Raw genomic sequence first — 23,685 nt, forward strand, 5'->3', positions numbered from 1 at the left:
CAAAATTAACCAGATCTGGAACTACGCAAATGGGCAGAAGGTGTTCTACCCGATTTGCGCAGATTAGCGTTTTTTTGGGAATCGGTTCCCAAATTTTGGGCAATTAATCTGAAATTAAATATTTATAAATCTGAATTATATTTAGAATTGTTCTACATATTTTTCTTGATTTTTGGGTTGTTCGTACGGTGGAGATCGAAATCTTTAATGGCACAAGAAATCTGCGTTTTTGTTGTTCTTTTACATTCTTGGTCTGTAAATATTTTTTTTATTTCTTAGACAGAATGTATAGGAATTCTTTTTTAATGTAATATTAATAGAAATTAGGTTTTCTATTTTGTTTCATTCGAAATTGAAACAGAAAACACAAGGAAGAGATTTTCACAGATTAGGGTTCGGCCATTTGCGATTTGTAGTTTTGGAAACTGCATGTTGCGATCTAACTTTTGTTTTGTAAGGTAGCAGTCCTACGAACAACCTTCCTATTGATTCTTGAATGTCTTGTTTCAGTAATTTAATTTCAGATCATGTTCTTGAATTAAATCTTGAATTAAAAATCAAACCCTAGACCCATTCGAACCAGACTGGACCAAACTGGTTGGACCAAATATGTGGTTCGATGGGGGCTGTTCTCAACCCTAATTTTTCAAATATGGGTCCAGGAGTTGATGGTTAATTGCAAGATGCAATTCAGCTCATACCAGTAAAACCCAGTTTTAATGTGTTAAAATTGCTTTAGCCCAATTTCAGCATAAAAGCTATATGGGCCGAATTGCTCATTGCAATTCAGCCCATATACCTAGATAATATTAATCAATAATATTATGGATAATTATGGGCTTTAACCCTACTCCGGATCGTTCGAAAAATTGGACAAAGTAGCTAAAAACCCTACTCCGGATCGTTCGGGTGATAGGGATTCTGAGACCCGTAGGAGGGATTATCAAGAATGGGAAGAGAAAAATTCCCTTGTCCGCTGCTACATCATTGCATCCTTAGACAATCCGATGCAGCGACAGTTCAATCAGATCGAAGTGTCCAAGGATATCTGGACAGTCTGAGGATGATGTATGAAGAGCATAATCGTTCGACTCGTCAAAAAGTCTTGAAACAGTTCATGACCGTGCAAATGTCCAAGAACCAACAAGTTCATGACCATTGTCTTAAGATGATGGGATACATCAATGAACTTGAGGCTCTTGGATCCGGGCTTGATCATGTCACTAAGGTTGACACCATCCTAAATTCTTTGCCTCCTTCCTTCAATCAGTTCATCAAGAACTATAACATGAATAAGCTAAATGTTAGCATCCAGGAACTCAGCAATATGTTACAAAGGGCCGAGGAACTGATCAATAAGGATGAGCCCATTGCCATGCTTGTTGAAACTGGTAAATCGGGCAAGAAGAAGAGGAAGGCAAAGAAAAAACCTCAAGAGAAAGCTACTAAGTCCAAAAGGCATAGGAAGGACAAAGCATCAGATGTATTGACTCCGGTGTATTGACTCCATTGAAAGAGGAACTATCCTCAGTACCTGGAGTCCAAGAAACAAGGTAATTTCGAATCCTTTGTCATAGAAACCAATCTGTTGGTAACTTCTTCTTCCTGGTGTATTGACTCTGGGGCTTCGACTCATGCATGTAACTCACTGTAGGGGTTCAGGATAAGCAGAAGACTGAGTGACGGAGAGGTGACTCTTCACTTGGGGACTTCTGCAAGTGTTGCAGCTATAGCCATAGGAACTGTAGAGTTAATTTTCAGAGAATGAATTATTGTACTGAAAGATTGTCTTTATGTACCTAATTTGAGAATAAATTTGATTTCTGTTTCAAAACTATGTGCAGATGGATATTCTGTTCTCATTAGTAATACGATTACTATCAAAAGAAATAACAAATTCCCCGCATACGGAAAACTTGAAAATGGTCTCTATGCTCTCCATCCCTCTCTGGAAACTAACATAACCGAAACTACGTCGGATGACATCCCCAAGAAAAGAACCCGTGATACAGTTAATCCCACGTGCCTGTGGCATTACCGACTTGGCCACATCAGCATAGATCGTATCACAAGATTGGTAAAGGATGGTCCTTTCGATTTTCTAACTGTAGAAGATCTTCCAACCTGTGAACCTTGCCTTTATGGCAAGATGACGAAATGGCCATTTAATGGTAAGCCTGATAGATGTACAGGCATACATGACCTTATCCATACTAATGTATGTGGTCCCATGAGTGTTAGAGCATGTAACCAGCACGTTTATTTCATAACATTTACCGATGATTACTCACGGTATGGTTACGTGTACCTAATGAGACATAAGTGAATCTTTTGAAAAGTTCAAAGAATTCAGACAATAGGTCGATAAATAGTTAAGGAGAGAAATTAAGACCCTTCGATCAAATCGAGGTGGTGAGTATCTCTCTAACGAATTCAAAGACTACTTAAAGGTCAATGGGATAGTATCACATCTAGCTCCTCCTGCTACACCACAGCTAAACGGTGTGTCAGAGAGGAGGAACCAGACTTTATTGGATATGGTCCGATCACTTCTCGTACACTCAAAGTTACCCACATCCTTTTGGGATTACACATTAGAGACTGCGATATACGTGTTGAACCGGGTTCCAACCAAATCAGTTTCGAAGACTCCATATGAGCTTTGGATCAGTAAGAAACCAAGTGTGAGACACTTGAAGATTTAGGGTTGTCTGGCACATGTTAAAAGAACGAGTGCGGACAAATTGGAATCCAAGACCAGTCGTTGCCTATTCATAGGCTACCCCAAAGGCTCTATGGGTTACTTATTCTATGACCCAGGAGAACAGAAAGTATTCTGTAGTCGAAATGCCCATTTCTTAGAAGATGATTACATCCTAAACAATCATCGTCAAGAAGTTGTTCTTGATAAGGAGAGCTCAGGGGTAGTGGGAGATGTCCCACAAGCTCCAGTTAATGAGCAACCTAGAAGATCTACCCGGATTTTCAGGCCTCTAGTTCATTTCAGCTATGACCAAGAAAGTTACTTGGTGGAAGCCACGACCAGTGAGGAGGATCTTGTGACTTATACGGAAGCTATGTTGGACATAGATTCCTTGAAGTTGGTAGATGCCATGAGAGCTGAGATGGACTCAATGGAGACCAATGAAGTCTGGACTCTAGTAGATCCGCCCCCTGGGGTAAAAGCAATTGGTTGCAAATGGATATATAAGAAGAAGAAGGGCCCCGATGGTAAGGTTGAGACCTACAAAGCTCGTCTTGTGGCAAAAGGGTACACTTAGAAAGAAGGAATCGATTATGAGGAAACCTTTTCGCCAGTGGCCATGCTTAAATCCATTAGGATCCTGCTAGTTGTAGCAGCGTACCATGATTATGAGATTTGGCAAATGGATGTCAAAACTGCGTTCCTGAATGGAGATCTTAGTGAAGATATCTATATGCAGCAATCGCAAGGTTTCATAGCTGCGGGTCAGGAACACATGGTATGTAAACTTAACCGATCCATATATGGACTTAAGCAAGCTTCTAGGAGTTGAAACATCCAGTTTGACTCTACCGTCAAACAATTTGACTTTGAGCAAAATCCAGATGAGCCATGTGTTTACAGGAAATCCAGTGGGGATAAGGTTGCATTCCTAGTTCTGTATGTAGATGACATTCTACTCATTGGGAATGATGTAGGAATGTTGACTATGGTGAAAGTGTGGCTTTCACAGCAATTCTCCATGAAAGATCTTGGAGAAGCCTCCTATATACTGGGTCTTCGGCTCTATAGAGATAGATCGAAGAGGATAATAGGATTATCACAATCAGCTTACATTGATAAAATAGTCAAGAGATACAGCATGGAGAACTCCAAGAAATGAAATGTTCCTTTCAAGCATAGAGTCACTCTCTACAAGGTATGTCTCCCAAGACTCCCAAAGAGATTGAGGGAATGAAGGACGTTCCCTATGCCTCAGCCATAGGGAGCATCATGTATGCCATGTTGTGCACTCGTCCTGACATCTCTCAAGCAGTGAGTGTGGTAAGCAGATTTCAGTCAAACCCAGGGCAGAAGCATTGGACTGTTGTGAAAAACATACTAAAATACCTTCGAAGAACAAAAGAATTTTGTCTAGTATTCGATGGTAGTTCACTACAGATCCAGGGGTATACTGATGCCGACTTTCAGTCAGATCCAGATGATAGAAAGTCTACACCTGGTTATGTTTTCACAATAGGATCGTGTGTTGTTTGCTAGAAAAGCAGCAAACAGGGGTCCACGGCGGATTCCACAACCGAAGCCGAATACATTGTCACAAGTGAAGCTGCCAAAGAAGCCGTATGGATGAAGAAGTTCATTCACGAATTGGGAGTAGTTCCATCCAGTACATCACCCATTCCATTGTTGTGTGACAACACTGGAGCCATTACTCAGGCTAAGGAGCCACGAGCCCACTCGAAGTCAAAGCACATCGAGAGGAAATACCATGTACTGCGGGAGATAGTTGGAAGAGAGGACGCCCTAATTTAGAAGGTAGCATCAACGAAAAATGTAGTAGACCAACTGACTGCTTCTGATTTAAGGCTATAAATATAGGAGCAGGGCGAGCCTCTAGTTCATCCATCAGTCTATTGATTTAAGAGAGAGGACAGCATCAGTTTGATTGCTTCTGTCTTCTGCTCTTGCTCTCTCCTGCTCCTGCCGCCATACCAGTTTGATCTCCACCTATGGGAGCGATCAAGAAGTGTTCTTGATATTACCTTTTGGCAAAAAAAGTAATCAGAAGTCGTGCTCATTAGCCCTCCATCAGATTATTGCTGAAGAATCAGGTTCTTGCTGAAGAGCCATCCTGCTGATTCTGCTTCATCCTGCACCGTATCATCTTCAGTGGAAGCAGTCTTTGGATCTATCCTTGGGCATGAACACCTTCATTGGAGGTTATTGTTACTTCGTATCAAGTATAACCCTCCACTCCATTTTTGGTTTCAGATCTGGTCTGGTTTAGGTTCAAGATTGATCCTTGAAAGTGCAGTTTTCTAAAATAGGGAATGTGATTCCCACGTGGGAGAGAGAGAAATTTTTGAAATTTCGCCCAAGCTTCCTGCAAGGTTCGGCCATCCATATGATGGATCTCTCATCCCTTCACGTGTCAAGTGCTAAGACAGTTTAGGGGCAATGCATATGAAATTGAGCTAGTAGATGATTTGTCCATTTCACCCATTTTTAATGTAGTAAACCTCTTTGATTACTATGGAGATCTAGAACCAGCAGCAAAGGTCGAGCAAGGACAAGCACAAAGGGCTAGTAATTCTAGTGAGTTTGAACAAGTAGAAGGTGTAGAAAATGTTTGACTCACCGACACTCGAAGTGGGGCCTATTTTAGGTTCTTGGTCAAGTGGAAAGGAAAACCAACAATTCAGAACTCTTGTATTAGTGAAGAGGAGTTTATGGAACTAGATGGAGACATGTGCAATGTTGCTAAAATTGTTGCTCACACAGGGCCGATCTCTTTAATCTGGTGGGAATGATGAAACCAAAAAAAGCCCAAAATGAAAGAAATAAAAAGAAAAAAAAGGAAAAAAATGTGAATGTGTTCTATTTTGTAGTTTTTTGTAATAGGATCCCAAAATGTTGTTTTTAGGTATCTTTGTTGATAATTTGGGTTCAGGGGTATTTTTGTCATTTTATAATTTAGATTCTAGTTAGAGGCAATTGGATGCACATCTGTTAGGTTTTGGTCTCTTAGGTCTTTTGTAACAAAAAGTTATTTTTTGGGGGTTTGTTTGAAGTTAGCTTTGTTCTTAAGGTTGCATTTGGTTGCAATGCAAAGTTATTTGTACTAATGTAAAATTATGGTAATGCATCATTTGGGTGCAAATTTTGATTTATTTTGTGTTTCAAATTTTACCTTATTTTGTTTCATTGCAATATAAATGAAGTAAAATAAGACATGAAGCAGAAGAAAGTAAAATCCAAACCAAAATCAAACCACAATTTGCATTCTTTTCATTTGCACTCCCATGCATTTGTACTAACGCAAATGAAATTGCACTATAACCAAACACAACCTAAGGAGTTGCTTGTGAAAGGGAAACATTCTAAGGGCTCATCTATAAATATTGTAATTGGCTTCTCCAATAAGCCATTGAATCTTATAAAAGAGAAGGGGGTTATTTTTGTAATGGTCTTTTTTTTTGTTCTTTCTCTCTTATTTGAGTTGTAGTTCAGCCCCAGTTAGGGTTTTCTAGTATTGAGAGCTTGGGTTTTGAGGAATCGATCCATTTTGGCACCTTTCAATCCCTCTATCGTTGTGTATCGGTGTGTGAGATCAGCTTGATGCCATTATTACTATAGTGAAACTATTCCATAAGGAGTTCTATGGGTTTAGGTCTAAGTCCCTAAAAATCCAACTTGTTTTATTATTTTCAACTTAGTATCTCTTGTGCTTATTTTTGTACACTTAAAAAGAGATGCATGTAATTTGTTGTTCTATCTACACAAATGCAAATCACACGGGTTGGGTGGTTAAACAATGAAAGAAGAGATGAACCACTGCTTCATTTGCGGAAAGGCATAATAGACAACAAGCATCAAGACAAGGCAATCATTTATTGAGGGAGTCAAGAACAGACAATGCTCCTACCAAGTATCTCCAAGCAAACTATATACGCTCGAGGCGAAGGAATGTTCAATCTCCATTACAGGTCCCAACCAATATTAGTAGTAGCATATAGTTGGCTGGAAGAAGTCTGGTCAGAGATCAAGGTCCTGTAGGCTGATGAAGAGCAGGTGAAGCAGTCATGCTTCGTTGGCAACCATAATAACTCATCATCTAGATGCAGATCTGGGTGAGACTCTCTAATTTGAAGAATAGCAGATATCTATATGTTCTAAAATGCAGTTTCCACGTCAGAGGTGATATTGCTTCTCAACCCTTTTCAGAATTTTGTGTTTTTTTTTAATTTTTAAAATATAAAGTTAAATATAGGGCTATTTAATCGAGTCCGGATCTCCTGTCCACATAAACGCTATTCATGTCTACCCACATAACATCGCAGTCACACATGGAGAATATCTTATCCTCCTACATAATATTATGCAGGGGAAGATGTTCCCAATTCACAGGAGTAATTTGTTGTGCGTAAACATGGGCAGAGTTCTCGTGGGCAGGAGATCCAGAGTCTATTTAATCTCACCATGTCACCCACAACCGTTTGGTTAAGAAACTGAATGCTCACCATGTCTATTATCTATTCGGTATTCTTTAGCAAGGAATTGGCAGTAATTCTCTTTCTTTCTAGTAACTAAAAATTTTATTAGAAGCCTGCACACAGAACTAATAGTTTCCAAATGTCAAACAGGTAACAATAGTGAAAAGGGAAGTCTACATTAAAAGATATATGGACATCTAACCTTTCCCAAAACAAGCTCCCCTGAAGGAAGAAGGACAACCAAAGGTGCTTGAATCCGCCCTGAAGGGAATACCTCAGACACCATCCCATTCGTGGTGTTCAGTATCATATATGCCCTTCTAATCCCCAAGCATATATTCTCACCACACCAAGAAATTGACTTCACTGAATCAGGAACTCCAAACTCATGCAACTCCACAAAGTCCCTTGCCGCTAACAAACAGGCAACCAAGGTCAATTTGTTAGGGGCACATAAAATACCAAGCATGATCAACCTAAATCCAATTACTCAAAACCAAATCAAGTTCCAACAACCCTCCCAAGGTTTCAACAGGTTCGGTCCATGCAAACCCCAAATACATGCATCAGATTTGGGCCTTGATGGATCCAGGTAGTGCAAGGGTTTCAGGCCTAGCCAACCAAATAAATGTTACTAATTGGTCCATGAAAATTGACAATTTCTTATGCAAAAGAAGTATCAACTAAAGTTTTCTTATGCATGCATTTAAAACAAGAGGGAAAGAAAGTTGACTTACCCATGTTTCCTGGTGGATTTCAAATTAAGGACCCAAATTGTTTGTTGGTGTAGCTCTTACTAGTTGGTCCAGGTTATTGTAAATTGTAAATCTAAAGAGAATGGAGCACAGGGGTAGTTCTATTTTTTACATGGTTTTAAACATTTTAATATAACCCAGGATGGGGCCACCATAGACAAGGTTTAAATTGTTGGTGTCAGTAGAAATGTCAATCAACCAAATACATGAAATATGTCAGAAATGTAGGAAATGCCACATGAAAATATTATAAAAATTATAGACATAGTGGAAACATTGTGAATATGCAAAAACATAGAATGTTATTTCATGTTATGATAAAAGATGCATGAATAGACCCTTTTAAATTATTATCTTGTTCCAAATCATCAAGAGTTTTGAGCTAGCTCAAAGTGATAATCATGACCATTAGGTGGCCAATAACACTGCTACTCCACATATCAAAATTATTGTCACCAATTTATATTAGAATACTATCTATTGTATTCCACATAGCACTAGTAGCTTTTATTAAGGAATATGCCAATTTCAATAAAATTTCATGTTGGTACTTATAGAAATAGAATGAGAAATGATTTAAGCACCCATAATTCAACAGTGGATATGGCTTTAAATAGAACAGAATGGACAAACAAGATTCATATAGCCAACCCCATATAGTGAGGATAAGGATTGTAGTGAAAGTGTGGAACTAATCTATGTGTAAGACAATATATGCCCTCAAGATCCAATGGTTGATGTAAACTAATTTTATTATGAAGAAAACTTTAATTTCTTATACAATTGCATGTGTTATTGAGTATGTTGCTATGTAATAACCCTTGATTTGCTTTATAGAAATATGATAATCATGACAATGGTTGAAGAAAATCATAATTGGTATGTAAACTAAATGTTCTCAACCAGTGAATAAAACTAAGCAGTTTATTCTAACAATGTTGACACACTTATATTTATCTTATGAGAAAGAGTGGTTTGTCTCAACCACTAGGGTGAGACCTAAGGTGTAAGTATGGGTGTTTGTGAAACAATGAACTGGACCATTCCAAATAATTCCTAGACTATATAATTGGTGGAATATCTGGATAGTTGCATATAGTCCTCAAACTTGATAATGGTACTCTATTACATGTTAAACTTGTTTACCTTTGATGTGCCAACCAATGGGGTCCTTTTGGGGTCATATCTAGGTATGTTATATGTTAGAGAAAATAAAGATGGGATTGTGGCAAGTGATAATTGTGAATTTGTCACTCAATCAAACAAAAAGAAAACCCCTAGATATGTCTTCTCTAATGGATATCTGAATCTGCCAGCATTGGATTTCAAATTGGTTTGAAATTGGTTTTGTAAAATGTATTTATATTACTAAATAATTTATTTTCTAAATGAGTTTGCTAATCATTTTTTTCAGGATTTCATCATGATACAAGACATAACACTGGTTTTACAATGTAGGGAGTAAGTCCTTCCCTTGGCTACAATCTTCTTCATCATTTTTTTGAACTAAAACAGGGTTCTGCCCCTTCTTGTCCATCATTTACGAGGTTTTTATTTCATGTTTTCTTTCTTCTCAGACAAGAATAGGACTCTGCCCTTCTATTACTTTTATTTTAATGGCGAAAATAGGGGTCCATACCCTTTTTGTTCTATTTAGTTTTTTAGGCTTTAAGTGACACCTAGGTGACCAGGTGACTAAGTGCTCCCTATCGCCTAGGTTTGCTTTGACGCCTTGAAACATATATGTAAATCTCCATTACTCATCAAGATGGAGTAAACTACCTAAAATGAGCCAAGTTTGTTCAATTGTCTATGGGTGGTTGTGTAAAATTATGTTATTTAACAATAAAGACTACTAAACCTAATGATGATGAACCAGATCAAGCGAGATTGGAACAATAGAATTATTTAATAATGTTATGGCTACTATCTTCTATGCAACCAAGTTTGAGGAAAAATTCTATGTGCATTGAAACTACTAAGGAGATTGGGATCAAATTCAGTTTGCCTATGCTGAACAACAATGTTTTGCCCTGTATCAGCTACAAGTTGGACATTCTTCATATGGTTAAGGAGAAAAATGCCTCTTTTCTTACTATTCCACCCTTACCTCTATGTGAAAGGAGATGGATTATTATCAAGCCACCTATTGGGAATGCAAGAAGGATTCTGTTGCCTACCAAAAATTAATATCCCACAACAAGCATTCACTTTCTTAACTGGTCTTAGTAAGTAAATGAACCTATTAGAGTTCATATCTTAAGAAATAAGGAGCTTCCTACACAAGAAGTATATTCCTTTGAATAGTCTAAAGAAAGTAAACGGACTGCAATGAATCCTAGTAAGGAGGAACAAGTAGCCCTGCCTATATGTAGAGGTGGCAAGAAAATGGATATGAACAAGATGACGATAAAGATAAGCTATGGTGCATGCATTGCAAAAAAATGCCCCACGCCAATGATAAAATATATGGGGACCACACTGAGAGGTTGAATGGCTATGAGCCCACACTAATGTCAATTAATCCTATCTCACTAAGGAGACAAGTTGCCATCTTGTAAAAACAAACCTCATAAGAAATTCAATGTACTACTTAATGTTATTCATTCAAAACATGATTCGGCTAATCCTTTCTGTAGCACTTTGAGCTTCAAGCATGTTTCAGCTAACTTCTAAGTCGATCCGAGAGCATTCTTAGATTTTTACAAAAGTTTGGATCTCTAGGATCCAAGACCATAGGTACATAGAGACAAAAAATCCAAATCTGATGACACCCAGATAACCCAAATCCAACACCGTTTATCCATTCATCTTAAAACTCGAAGCTGAAGCTAATTTCGATCATTCAATCGGTATCATTTTGATCCTAAATCTTATCTCAAATCAATTCAGAAATCCAACACCACAAGTGCATAGAGCCAAAAAATCAAAATCCGATGATACCAATATCACCCAAATCTAATACTGTTTATCCATTCGTCTTAAGACCCGAAGATGAAATTGATTTTGGTTGTTCGATCGGGATCATTTTGATCCAAAACCTTATCTCAGTCAAATCAGAAATCCAACACTATAGGTACATAGAGCCCAAAAATCCAAATCCAATGACACCAATATCACCCAAATCCGATATCGTTTACCCCTTTATCGTAAGACTCAAATTTGGAATCGATTCCAATCGCCTGATTGGGATCATTTTGATCATGAACCTAAACTCAAGTCAAATCAGAAACCCAACACCATAGGCACGTACATTCCAAAATTCCAAATCCGTGATGACTCCTAGATCACCTAAGTCAAATATTGTTTACCCCTTCATCTTAAGACCCAAAGTCAAAATCGATTTCAATCGTCCAATCGGGGTCATTTTGCTCCTAAATGTCATTTCACATCAAGTTAGAAATCTAACACCATAGGCACGTAGAGCCCAAAATTCCAAATCTGACAACACTAAGATCACCCAAATCTGACTCCATTTACCTCTTCTTCTTAAGACCCAAAGCCGAAATCGATTATGATCATCCGATCGGGATCTTTTTGATCCTGAACCTTATCATACATTAAATAAAAAATTCAACACCATAAGCACATAAATCCTACAATTCCAAATGCAACAACACCAAGATCACCCACATCTAACACCGTTTACCCCTTCATCTAAAGACCCAAAGCTATAATCAATTTCGATGGTCCAATCAAGATCATTTTTATCCTGAACCATATCTCATAAGAAATCAAAAACTCAACCCAATAGATGCATAGAATTCAAAATTATGAATCCAATGATACTAAGATCATCCAATTCCAACACCGTTAACCCCTTAATCTTGAGACTCGAAGCTAAACTCAACCCAAACCCTCCATTTGGAATCTTATTCACTACAACTTCAAACCTTGGGACCCACGACCATATCTTTCTCCCAACCTCTAGAACCATATTAAAATTTGAAATTAACCAACTAAGGAGACTCTAATCAATTAAGCCAATCACCTAAATTTGGAATATTCAATTTAGGCAAATTAGTGAAATTTTCTACTTTTATCTTTATTGATTGAGAGTATCTCTCCCAAAGCTGTCTTGACAATCCTTCCCTCGATCAATATCCCTCCAAAAATATTTTAAATCTCATCTATTGATCTCTCCAACCTCAAATCTTGACTCTCCACTCCTTTCTGGAATCCTCCCCAAAACTCTATAAATACCCACCCCTTCTCACATACGAAGACACACGTTCTAGCCTAAATACATTCTAACCTTGGGGGCACACATCCAAGAGTCTCTCCCCACCATCCGTCACATCACTAGTCCCCCATATCAATATTACAATCCAAGAAACCCTCAAGTCGTACAAAATATCAAGTAAAAAGGCCAAAAATCAAGTAAAAAAGCATTCTTAAACTGAGAATGGTGCAGTAGAGCATATAAACAACTAGCAATCTTTCTCTCATCACTTGGGCAATATCCATAGTTACATAAACATCTGAGGACAGTCTCAAGAATAAAGGGAGACCGAATCAGCCCCCCACATAATTGCTCCCCACAAACTCAATACACGACCGGAATGTGCTGTGGGACGTTGTGGGGGCAATCTCGTGGGTAGCTGATTTGAACTCGAATAAAGGATGTCTCTATGAGCTTGATGCCAACTTTGTGAACGTGCATATATTAATGGGAGTCGGCAGAACTACACGTTAAGATAGTCTCTAACCTCTCTTAAATTCATGTCTGTTGTTCGTTTTAATTTTTCTTTAAACAAATATCAATTCTCGTTCTAAGTAGTCTGGTAGGAATGGCTAACGAGCCCTCCGACTACGAATGTTGTTTGTGCTAGTGTTACAAGATAATTGTTAATAACTGGACCTGTTCATGGGCCGGGTAGCCCGATGGCCCAGCCCACACCTCAGTTGGGCTTGGTTATGTAATTAGGCCCGTGGGTCTGACCTTGGGCCTAACATAGTAAATTCGATTGTGTTTCGGGCTGGGCTCGGGATTTGTCAAAAAAGCCCAACTTGAGTCCGACCCGGCCCGACTCAATATTATATATTTTGTAAAATATATAATATGCATTTTATATATTATATAAAATACATAAATAATATAATATTTATTAAAATATATATATTTATAATTTAATATATACATTTTTTATTTTCTATCTATCTATCTCTATTCAGCCGCTTCAGCAATAGTAACAGCATGGGCTAAATTTCGGGCTCAAGCCCAGGCCCGGGCTTCAGGCTTTTTATGAGGGCTGGACTCAGGCCCAAGTTGTAGGCCCGATAGTCAGGCCGGGCTCGGGCTCGGGCCTTAGAAAAATTTATTAATACAGAGTGAAAGCCCGACCTGAGCCCAGCCCGGCCCGGCCCGGCCCATGAACATTAACAACTCATCCTACCTCTATTTGCTTAGAATGACAACTAGTTGAAATTAGATTCTTGTTTTCTTTCTTTTTAATTCCTTCTTTTGTTTCCGGCGACACATGGCATTGTATGGATAGCATCCTGGCCATTCATTGTTAATAAACTTCAGGCAGGTTCAAGTATAAATAAGTGGTGTCACTCCCTAGGTAAGCTATCTTGGCTTTTCTACTCTCAAGCTCTCTAGTATCCCATTGACCTTGTCTGAGCTATCTCTCTCAGGCCTCGTCCGCCCTTTAATTTGTTATACACTTACTAGCTTGACCATCAAAGTCTTCGCCCTTGGAATAACACCCGGGGCCTTTGACATGCTTCCTCCTCCACATGTCAGACTTACAGGCCCTCGGCTTCATCAACCGTAGGACGTATCAACCCTCCACTAAGGAAGTGACAATACATTATTGCCCTCGGCCCAACCTTGGGCAGCATCAATTTGTATTACATGCATTCTCATCACAAGAACAATCTGTCAATCCTTGATCCTTGTCATTTTAATAATAATTAAATATCATTCTCACCTCTTTTAATTTCAGGTTTCATGCTTCGGTCATGCTATTTTCTTATTTAATCCCTTTCATTATTTTAGAAAATAGGAAACATAGCTCCTTAAGTTAACACATTAGGTATGGTTAGGATCATTTGGACTGCACAACATTAACATATTAGCCCCCCCCCCAAGCATTTGTTTTTATATGGTTATGAATTCTTTTTTATTTTAATTTTTTATCTTATCATCATTTTGATAAACGAAATCTGTTTGACTTCATAAAATTCCCTTTGCTTTGGACTTCGATTGGCCCATGAATCTCATCATCTAGATAGTTAGGAATTTTCAATTGTCCATGCGTAAGTATTGAGTTATATATAATCAAACTCCGAGAATTTTTGCATTTGTTAATTTTTTTTTTCAATTTTCACCTATTCTAACTACCCTTTAGCAATTCATGCATTTTCCTTCGGATTCAATCCTTATAATGATAAGTCATTTCTTGTCATCTTGCATTCAGGAGTTAAATAGTGCATTCCCCTAGTAAATTCACTTTATTTCTCCCATAACATATCTTGGTCACTAAGATAGTTGATCATTTTGTTTTTAGTATTTAATTTTGTTTGAATAGTTAGAGTTGCAACTTTGTGTTCTTCTCTTTGATAAATTGTTATGCTTAATGTATGTGTTAATTTGAATTATTCTTAAGTCCAAAAAGTGAATTTTCCTTAGAATATTAGTGAAGTAAAGGCTAGTTCAACCAGTCACATGTGGGGTGTCTAACACCTTCCCACATTGTACCTTAGTTCTCGAACTCCACAAATCTCTATCCCATTGGGTCTAAGAGTGACCAAGAAAAAAAAATTATTTTTTCTGAAAATTTTGGGATTTTCTAAGTTCCAATTTCCCAAAAATTTAGGTGGCATATTCCTTATTCCTTCGGGTTGGGTAGCCACAAGGTTAGGGTTTCAATCCTTCAACCCTAAGAAAATTTGGCTCCAACTGTCCAAACCTAGCAGTCATGAGACCCCTACATATTCCTATAATTTTTCACACCTAACCCCAAAACCTTAAATTTTAGATTTTACTTACACATTTCATTTTTATTTTTCTTCTTTTACTGTGGAGGAAGTGACATCTTAAAACACATAAACCAAAATTCAACTTAAATTAATAACTATGGGCTTTAAAAATATATTACAAAAAAACAATTGAAAGGCTACAAGTCGGGTCAGGTTAGTATTGAGTTGAACCCTATAGAGAGAGTCAAGTTGGGTTCAAAAAATTATTGTTATTTAATCGGTTTTGGGTTGAAGTGTTGTGGGTCAGGTTAGGGTTAAGGAAAACCTATGTCGAATTCAACTTATTGACATCAATAAGTAACCATATCTCCTCCAATAGATCAAAAACATATTTCCTTTGTAATAAAAAGATTCTCCACTTCAATTCCAAAAAAGTACTTCAAGCATCCCAAATCTTTGATTTGAAGCTTCTACTAAAGAAAATACTTCAATCCATTAATCTTCTACAAATCACTTTTTGTAATGACTATATTCAATATAACTCGCCTCATTTATTCTTGTTGCTTACATCTATGGGCCATGTCGGGTGACGAAAAGAATAGAGCTTGTTACTTACAAATTGGACCTACTGGAGACTTGTAGACCACGCCCAATATTCCATGTCCCATGCCTCAGGAAGAAATTAGGCAGGGGAACCAAGCAATTGTAGAAAATGGAAAGGAACTTCTCCTACAGATGCCATTTGGGACGACGGGGAGGAATTGCAGAAGAAACTTCCTAAAGCAAACCATGAGTATAAGTTCTTAACTGAGGAGGGTGGATGATACATATACCCACCAACCCATCACCCAAGCCTGCATTCATACCTCACTCCAGCATGCAAGGAGAGTCATCGATGCACATGAATTGCATGCAACAGTTATTTGGCAGTAACTGTAATCATGGGTATGGTACAGTAAGAGAATATCGTTGTAACGGCCTGCCCTCACTTTAAATATCTATACCTCTCATTATTGGCCATCAAGTGAACAATCTATTTTCTTACCCTAATCATCTGCATCCTTTTTGAGCGTTGAAAACCATCTTACAATTTTGTGTCTCAAAAATCAATGTCAGATCTCAGTTGATGATTTCGTGTCTCAAGAATCAATGTCAGATCCCATGGAGATTGAAGACCATTCTAGAGGAATGTTAAAGGCTGGTCGAGACTTTGGAGCTTGGTGTGGAGTACAAGATGAGAATGGATAGGAAAGGATGGGATGGGATGGGATGGGATGGGATGAGATGAAAAAGGGAAAATTGGTGGAATTTTTTTATGTTCCATTGTTTTGTTGTAAAAGGGAAAAATAGTGGGAAAACCAACCCTAGTAATAATTATTAATTAATTAGTTATTTTTATCACTTTATATTTTATTGCTATCAATTATTAATATTTTAATTAAATAATTTTTAATTGATTAATATTGATAACTATTTAATTAATTATTAATTAAGAATTAATATTTTAAAATTTTATTTTATTAATATTTACTATGAATTAATCAATAATTTTTCATTTTTATTTTTAATTACTTAGCATTGTTATTATTTATTTATTTTTATTTTACCATTGATCAAATTAATAATAAAATTCATATTTTTTATTAATTAATTAATTATTATCATTAATTAGTATTTTTCTTTTTATTAGTTTATAGGTTATTATTAATATTATATTTTATTAATACATATAACTTTATTAATACTTTTCATATTTTTTATATTAATTATTCATAAATTATTAAATTATTTTCATTGGTTAATTATTTATTTTAATTAAATTATTACTTATAAAATAATATTCAATTATTCATTAATTAGTTGATTAATTAATTAGTTATTAAATATTTTTTGTCAATTATTAATTAAATAGTAATATTTTTATGATTTAGTATTTTATTGTTCATTATTAATTTGATAATAATTATTTAATTAATTATTAGCATTAGTTGATATTTTAATTTTTATTAATTTATATTTTATTATTAATATTTTATTTTATTAATACTTATGACTTAATTAGTAATTTTAATATTTCATTCTGAAAAAGTAAGTAATTATTTAATTATATTTTCATTGATTAATATATTTATCAATTATTTATTTTAAGTTATTTATTAATTGTTTTAATTAAATTATTCTATTAATATATTATTAAATCATTAATAATTCATTTATGGGTCATCGATCTAGTATTAACTCTTAGAAGTACTACAAAGAAGATGTTTTTTTTTTTTTGTTAAACAAGTTTCCCCCTACATTCCTACTTATTTTCCACCAAAATGGTGGGATTCCACATCCCAAGAATTGGGATCTATAATCCTACCATCTCATCACATCCCACCAATCAAACATGGGAAGTGAGGAATATTCCATATTTTTCCTTCCCATCCCACAAACCAAAAGAGCCTTGGGAAGCAAATCAAGGTGCAGATTGGTTGGCACATGAAGCTTTGTCAAATAGATGGAATCATCTCCCGTTTTATCCCATGCCCTTCCTAGTGAGTTTGTTTTCAGTTGTTTGTGTGATGTTTGGGGTAGAGCTTCCCCGTCTTAAGGCTGCAACTTGGGCCGGGTTGGCCCGAACCCAACCCTTGGGTTGGGTCAGGTTGATGTTCGGGTTAGGGTTAGGGTTGAAATTCATGAACCTGACTTTACTTCGGGTTGGGTTAGGGTTGGTCCCTTAGCCAACCCGACTCTATAGTACATACATTGATTTGTTGAGATGCATGATATTTGTATAGCCCCCACCACATAGTATCATGTATTTCTTTTAAGATAATCACTTCACTTAATCCTAACCAGAAAGACTAAAACCTTAATAACATTATTTTATTTTTTTTGAAAAATTTATTCTTCATCTCCTCTATGTTGTTTGCCACCCAAGAAAGACTTATCGTAAGTCATAACTCATAATAAACTATGGTCATTTCTAACACTTGTTTTTTTGAATTTTGTACTAAAAGAACAAAAAAAAAATAGCGTCAACAAACAAATACTAATGAAATATGGGATTAATATATGTAGTGAAAGTTGAATTAAGATCTAAAATCGAGAAATTCTATGAGGTTTTAAAGGAATTTAGTTAGGGTTGAAGGAATTTAGTTAGGGTTAGGGTTAGGGTTGGGTTGGTCGGGTTGAAGGTCCGGTTGGGTTAGGGTTAAGGTTTAGAACTTAGGGTTAGGCTAGGATTAGCGTCAACCTGGCCCGATTTGCAGCCCTACCCCGTCTTGTATAACTCCTTCTATTTTTACCAATAAAAAGAAAACCACCATGGCCCAAAGGCAGAAAAAGGTTTTTTATGGGCTATGGGAAGAAGTTGATATCAATTTAACACCGCATATCGCACCATGACCACCATGCATGAGATGCGGTGTAAGTGTACTAGCATGGGCAGAGCCAAATATATTGATAGGGGATCCTTTGTTCCCCCAAACTTTTTGTTAAAACCATTATTTATATGATTAAAGTGGAGACAAGGTAAAAAAATGTAATAAAGTGGGTCCTTTATCCCCCCAAAACTTGAACTATCACTTTCTAACACTCCTTCAACTCCCAAATTTTAATAGTAAAAAAAAAATGTATATTTTTCTTTAAAAAAATATATGTAATAGATCTAAACCTTTTGAAGTCATTTTTCTCAAAACCTTACCTCTTCTACTCCCAATCTCATTTTCTTATTTAACTAGGCCCTCTAAAAAAAAATCCTGATATTAGAATCTCATATCTCCTACCCACATCTACCACAAGACACAAGATCTCCTACCCACATCTTACCATTAATGAGGAGATGTTCCCAATGTATAGCCATTGTGTGTGTGGGTAGGAGATCCAGATTCGTGTATTGGAACGTATTTGTCGGGAGCAGATCCGGTTCAACTAATAGTAATAGGATCGAAAGACAAATCCCTTCTAGTTCAAACGCAGTGGATCTGAAATGATATTTAGGCCAAGTGAGTCCGTTTAATTACGGGGTCCCCCACATGAGATCAAACTTTCTAGCAAGGATAAAAGCCCAACCTCATCTGATGGCTCCACTGTTAAGTTAAACGTCTAAGATGTTGCCGTTTCCGACCGTTTCTACCTTAAAACGGTCTAGCCAACTGTGTTTTTTGACCGTTGAAGTAGAATCGCCTACGTGGCGTCTAGTGGACCCGAAACGGCAGTTCAACACCGTTGAAGTGTTTCCGTAAATTACCATATCGCCCAACACGGCGGGGAACTCCTATCAAACAATTGAATTGGTACCACATGCGACGGATAGAAAATTAATAAACTATAGATTCCAATCCAACAAAGAAAAAAGGCGCCAGCTCAATTAAAACATTTCTTAAATTGCCCGAAAAAGGAGATGAATTTACGAAACTTACCCTCCTGGCGGAAAATGCCCACCCTCTTCTGCTTTCCGAAGCACAGGTACCCTCTCCGATCGTCCCATGCGAAAACAGTCGCCCCCTTCGACTTCGGTATCACCATGACTGCTTCTAGATTCGGAATCCTGTGAATAGCAATAGAATCCGATAACGAAATCAGAATGTTTCTCGACACAGACACCTCCATTGAAATTGCATGCTTCTTCCAGAATCCCATAACAGCCTTCTCCAGAACGTAGGGCTCACGGAGAATTCCCGCTTTACCACGATCAGGCGGCGAAGAGTGCCCGTCGGACGAAGTTGAGGATTCTGGAGCATAGATTCTTATAGAGCCGTCGGTGCAGCTGAGGAGGAGCTTTGAACCGTACGACGCAGCGCATTCGATCTTCGCTGGGCAGTTTCTAAGTAACTGAAACGAATCGAAGGCGTTGTGCACCATTCTCTCTCCTCCCTCCCTCTCTAGATTCTATGAAGTGTGAAGTCTGAACCAAAAAATGGAGGGAGCATATTAAAGGATGAAATAAGAAACAGGAAAATGCTAAAGTGCGCATGGTGCGTTCTTCTTTTTTTTTTTTCTTTTGGATTGCGTTCTTGATTTCTTTCTCGTAGGAAAGAAATGAAATGAATCTGATTTGTACGCCGGGTAAAAGACGAACCATTGGACGGGTCCCACTCAGCTAAGAACAGCAAGTAGAAGCTGAAAGAGCAAGTAGCGATAGGAAAGGGACACATGCATACCGACGTTGCCTTTCTGTGCATCTGTCATGAATATACCTGTTCATGGGCCGAGTAGCCCGACGGGCCGGCCCGGCCCAACCCGATTTAAGTCGGGCTTGGACAAGATTTCAGGCCTGCATGTTTGGGTGTTTGGGTTTGGGCTTTCTCAAAAAAGCTCGACCCGAGCCCAATTCCGACTTAATAATGTATTATATTAATAAAAATACATTTTATATAAAAAATTTTCTTTTCCTTTTTCAAGTAATAATGAGACTTTTTCATTATTTTTTTTAGGTTTTAAGGTATTTTAGTATAAATAAAACAACTTTTAATTGAATTAAAAAGGAAAAAAATATTTTTTCCAAATTTCTAACTAGACTCAAGTTTGAGCCCGGGCTTTAGACTTTATATGAGGATCGAGCTTGGGCTCAAGACCTAGACCCGATGGTCGGGCCGGGATCGGCTTGGGCCTGAACATATTCTGTTAATGTAGAGGCAAAGCTAGCCCCAACCTAACCCATGAACAAGTATTAGACCTATTCATGGGCCGGGCCGGGCCGGGCTTTAAGTGTGTATTAACAAATTTTTTTAAGGCCCGAGCCCGGCCCGACCATCGGGCCTACAACTTGGGCCCGAGCCCGGCCCGACCATCGGGCCTACAACTTGGGCCCGAGCCCGGCCCTCATAAAAAGCCCGAAGCCCGAGCCTAGGCCCGGGCCCGAAATTTAGCCTATACTATTATTATTACTAATGTTGAAGCAGCTGAATAGAGAGAGAGAGATTGAGATTATAAAGAGAAGAATAATATATATATATATTAAATTATAAATATATATTTTAATAAATATTATATTATTTATATATTTTATATAATATATAAAATACATATTATATATTTTATAAAATATATAATACTGAGTCGGGCCGGGCCGGGCTTTTTTGACAAATCCCGAGCCCGGCCCAAAACACAGTCAGGCTTACTGTGTTAAGCCCGAGGTCAGGCCCGCGGGCTTAATTATATGATCAAGCCCGGCCAGGGTGTGGGCCGGCCCAGGCCGGGCCGTCGAGCTACCCGGCCCATGAACAGGTTTAACAAGTATATGACGTCATGGCTCATGAGTTATATGGGAGTCCTATATGACCCATAATTGAGGCTGCTCACACCATTTTAACCCACCACGATCTTGGTGGTATTATTGGTGTTTCAAATTTTCAATAAAATGTTTATCCGTACTTAAATTATGTTTGCCATATATATGAAGTCTTGGACCTTGTGGTGTTGTGAGCAAGGTTCAAAATTTCAACATGTATTCAATATGTATTGTTTTTGGGGTTTCTTGATACATTTCTATAGAGGGTGTTTTAGGGTTTAAGCTGGTTCAAGGGGTAGAAAGGCCTTAAATCAATCCCTCTGAATTAATTGTAAAAGAAAAACTAAAATAAAATAAAAGCGAGCCACGATACATTACAATACACTAATAGTATTGGCTTGTATCAATATTTTGAACCTTGTCGTATGTTAAACAAGATCCAATATTCAAGAGGAAAAATTAGTATCATATTTCCCACCAATATTACTTCCAATTCTTCTCTTTGCCTCTAATTAAGCATGTAAATCTTTGATCTCTTGAAAAGACCATATAATTTTTTTGGTTACTTTCTAATGGTCTATATTAAGATTCTTTTGATATCTTCCTAACATGTCAACAACATCCGCTATATTTGGATTAAGTGAATCATATATACGACTTATCACTAATGATGCATAGGAAATGTTATTCATTTGTTCCTATTCCAATTAGTTCTTAGAGCATTGAAATAAACTGAATGAATAAGTGCATACATCAGTATATATAAGATTTCTCATGACTGATACATAGGAAATGTTGTTCATTTGTCCTATTCCAAATTAGTTTTTAGAGCATTAAAATAGACTAAATTTATCTCCTTTTACCGCAGGGGTATATGTAGTTTGTCTAAGAAGCATTTCAACAACATTTACCATATTTGGATAAGTGCATGCATCACCATATATGAGACTTATCACTACTTATGCATAGGAAATATTATTCATTTGTCATATTCCTATTAGTTCTTAGAGCATTAAAATCCTATTACTTCTTAGAGCATTAAAATAAACTGAGTTTATCTCCTTTTACCACAGGGGAATAGTACTAGAAGAATTTTGCATGTTAAATCTTTTGAGCACATTTTCTAGATATGCCTTTTAAGAAAAAACCATAATACTAAAGGGTTGATCTCTATAAATCTAAATGCTTAAATTATAAGAGGCTTCACTAAGGTCTTTCATATCAAAATTATTTAATAAAAATCTTTTGGTCTCGTATAATATTCTAAGATTGTTACTAACAAGTAATATATCATCATCATACAGGATCAAGATGATATAACTACTCCTGCCAAACTTCACGTACATATTTATTGGTCAACAATGTTTTCCTTAAATTTATAATTGGACAAAGCATTATACTTAAAGCACTACTAGTCTATAATTTACTTCAAAACCTTTCAGTTACTGCATGTAGATTTCCTTATACAAGTCTCTGGTTAGAAATGTTGTCTTGGCATCCATCTTATACAATTCTAGATCAAAATGAGAAACTAGGGTCATGATTGTCCTAAATTATTCCTTTTTTATACTAGAGATAAAACCCGTAGTTCATTCCTTCCTTTTGAATGCATCCTTTTAGAATAAGTTGGGCCTTACATCTTTCAATGTTTGTCTTACAGCCTGTTCGTTTGCTCTGAAGCCTGACATCTAGAAGTGTAATAATTACATTAAGAGATATATTGGTATTGGTGAACTTTTCTTTCCTTTGAACTCTGAATATAGAGAATATTGTTTTGAATTCTGAAAACTATTAAATATCTATTTTGATCCCATATATGAGAGTTTTTGTTTCTTTTTGAGGGTATCATTGGAAAACAAAAAGTTGTCATTGCACTTTAAGAGATAAGAGATAAGAGAAAACAAACAACCAATTTTCTCTTAAAATTAAAAGATTCCTCTTAAGAGATAAAAGTTAAGAGGAAACGAACAGGCCCTTAGTCTTGTTTTGTCACGTCCAAGGGATTGGTTGTTTGTTTTCTCTTATCTCTTATCTAAGGGCCTGTTCTCTTATCCCTTATCTAAGGGCCTTGTCACGTCCAAGGGATCAAGTCACCTCTTATTTTGGTGACTTGCTTCAAATCTTAAGTTATATTTTTTAATTTATATTTAAAAGGAGAAATAAATGGCATCAATAAACTAAAAAGCTGGTAAAACACAATTATTAGTGCAATTACTAATACAATTTGAATTTCACAAGAAAGACCACTGCACATGCCATACGAGGCTGATACAATCGATATTTCGCAGCACTAGTGTACCTGTGTCACGTATCGTTTCATTAAGGTACCATATTTAAAACTTTGGGGTGAGAGGATCCCATGCCTTTAACCCCTAGAGGGATCAAAAACCCATCTCGAGTACAATTGATTAATAGCGAAAAACTCGCAGAGTTGCATTCAAAAATCATCTACCACCAAGATTAAGGTCTAGTAAAAAATACACTCACAATTCACCTCTTTTTGTTGGCGATCCACAACTCACCATATTACTTGATCCCTTGGACGTGACAAGTGATTATTCAGCAAATGCAAACCATAAAGAGTAC

The 23,685-nt window shown here is 36.9% G+C and overlaps 1 protein-coding gene across 3 annotated transcripts in view; it reads right to left on the bottom strand.

Moving 5' to 3' along the window:
* Positions 1-19,872, bottom strand: part of LOC104598235 (vacuolar sorting protein 39-like) — a 102,905-nt gene extending 83,033 nt beyond the window's left edge. For 2 of the 3 annotated variants that reach the window (XM_088891692.1, XM_010260179.2), the window contains exons 1-2: positions 19,289-19,872; positions 7,400-7,611 (exon numbers count right to left, since the gene is read on the bottom strand). In XM_088891692.1, the coding sequence (XP_088747818.1) occupies positions 7,400-7,611; positions 19,289-19,730 (654 nt within the window). In that variant the 5' untranslated portion in view covers positions 19,731-19,872. The remainder of the gene's footprint in view (positions 1-7,399; positions 7,612-19,288) is intronic. The other variant, XM_010260178.2, reaches the window with a different exon arrangement.
* Between the last annotated feature and the right edge of the window lie 3,813 nt (positions 19,873-23,685).

This window comes from Nelumbo nucifera, chromosome 7 (genome assembly GCF_055504915.1).
Source record: "Nelumbo nucifera cultivar China Antique chromosome 7, China Antique-T2T, whole genome shotgun sequence".
NCBI lineage: Eukaryota > Viridiplantae > Streptophyta > Magnoliopsida > Proteales > Nelumbonaceae > Nelumbo > Nelumbo nucifera.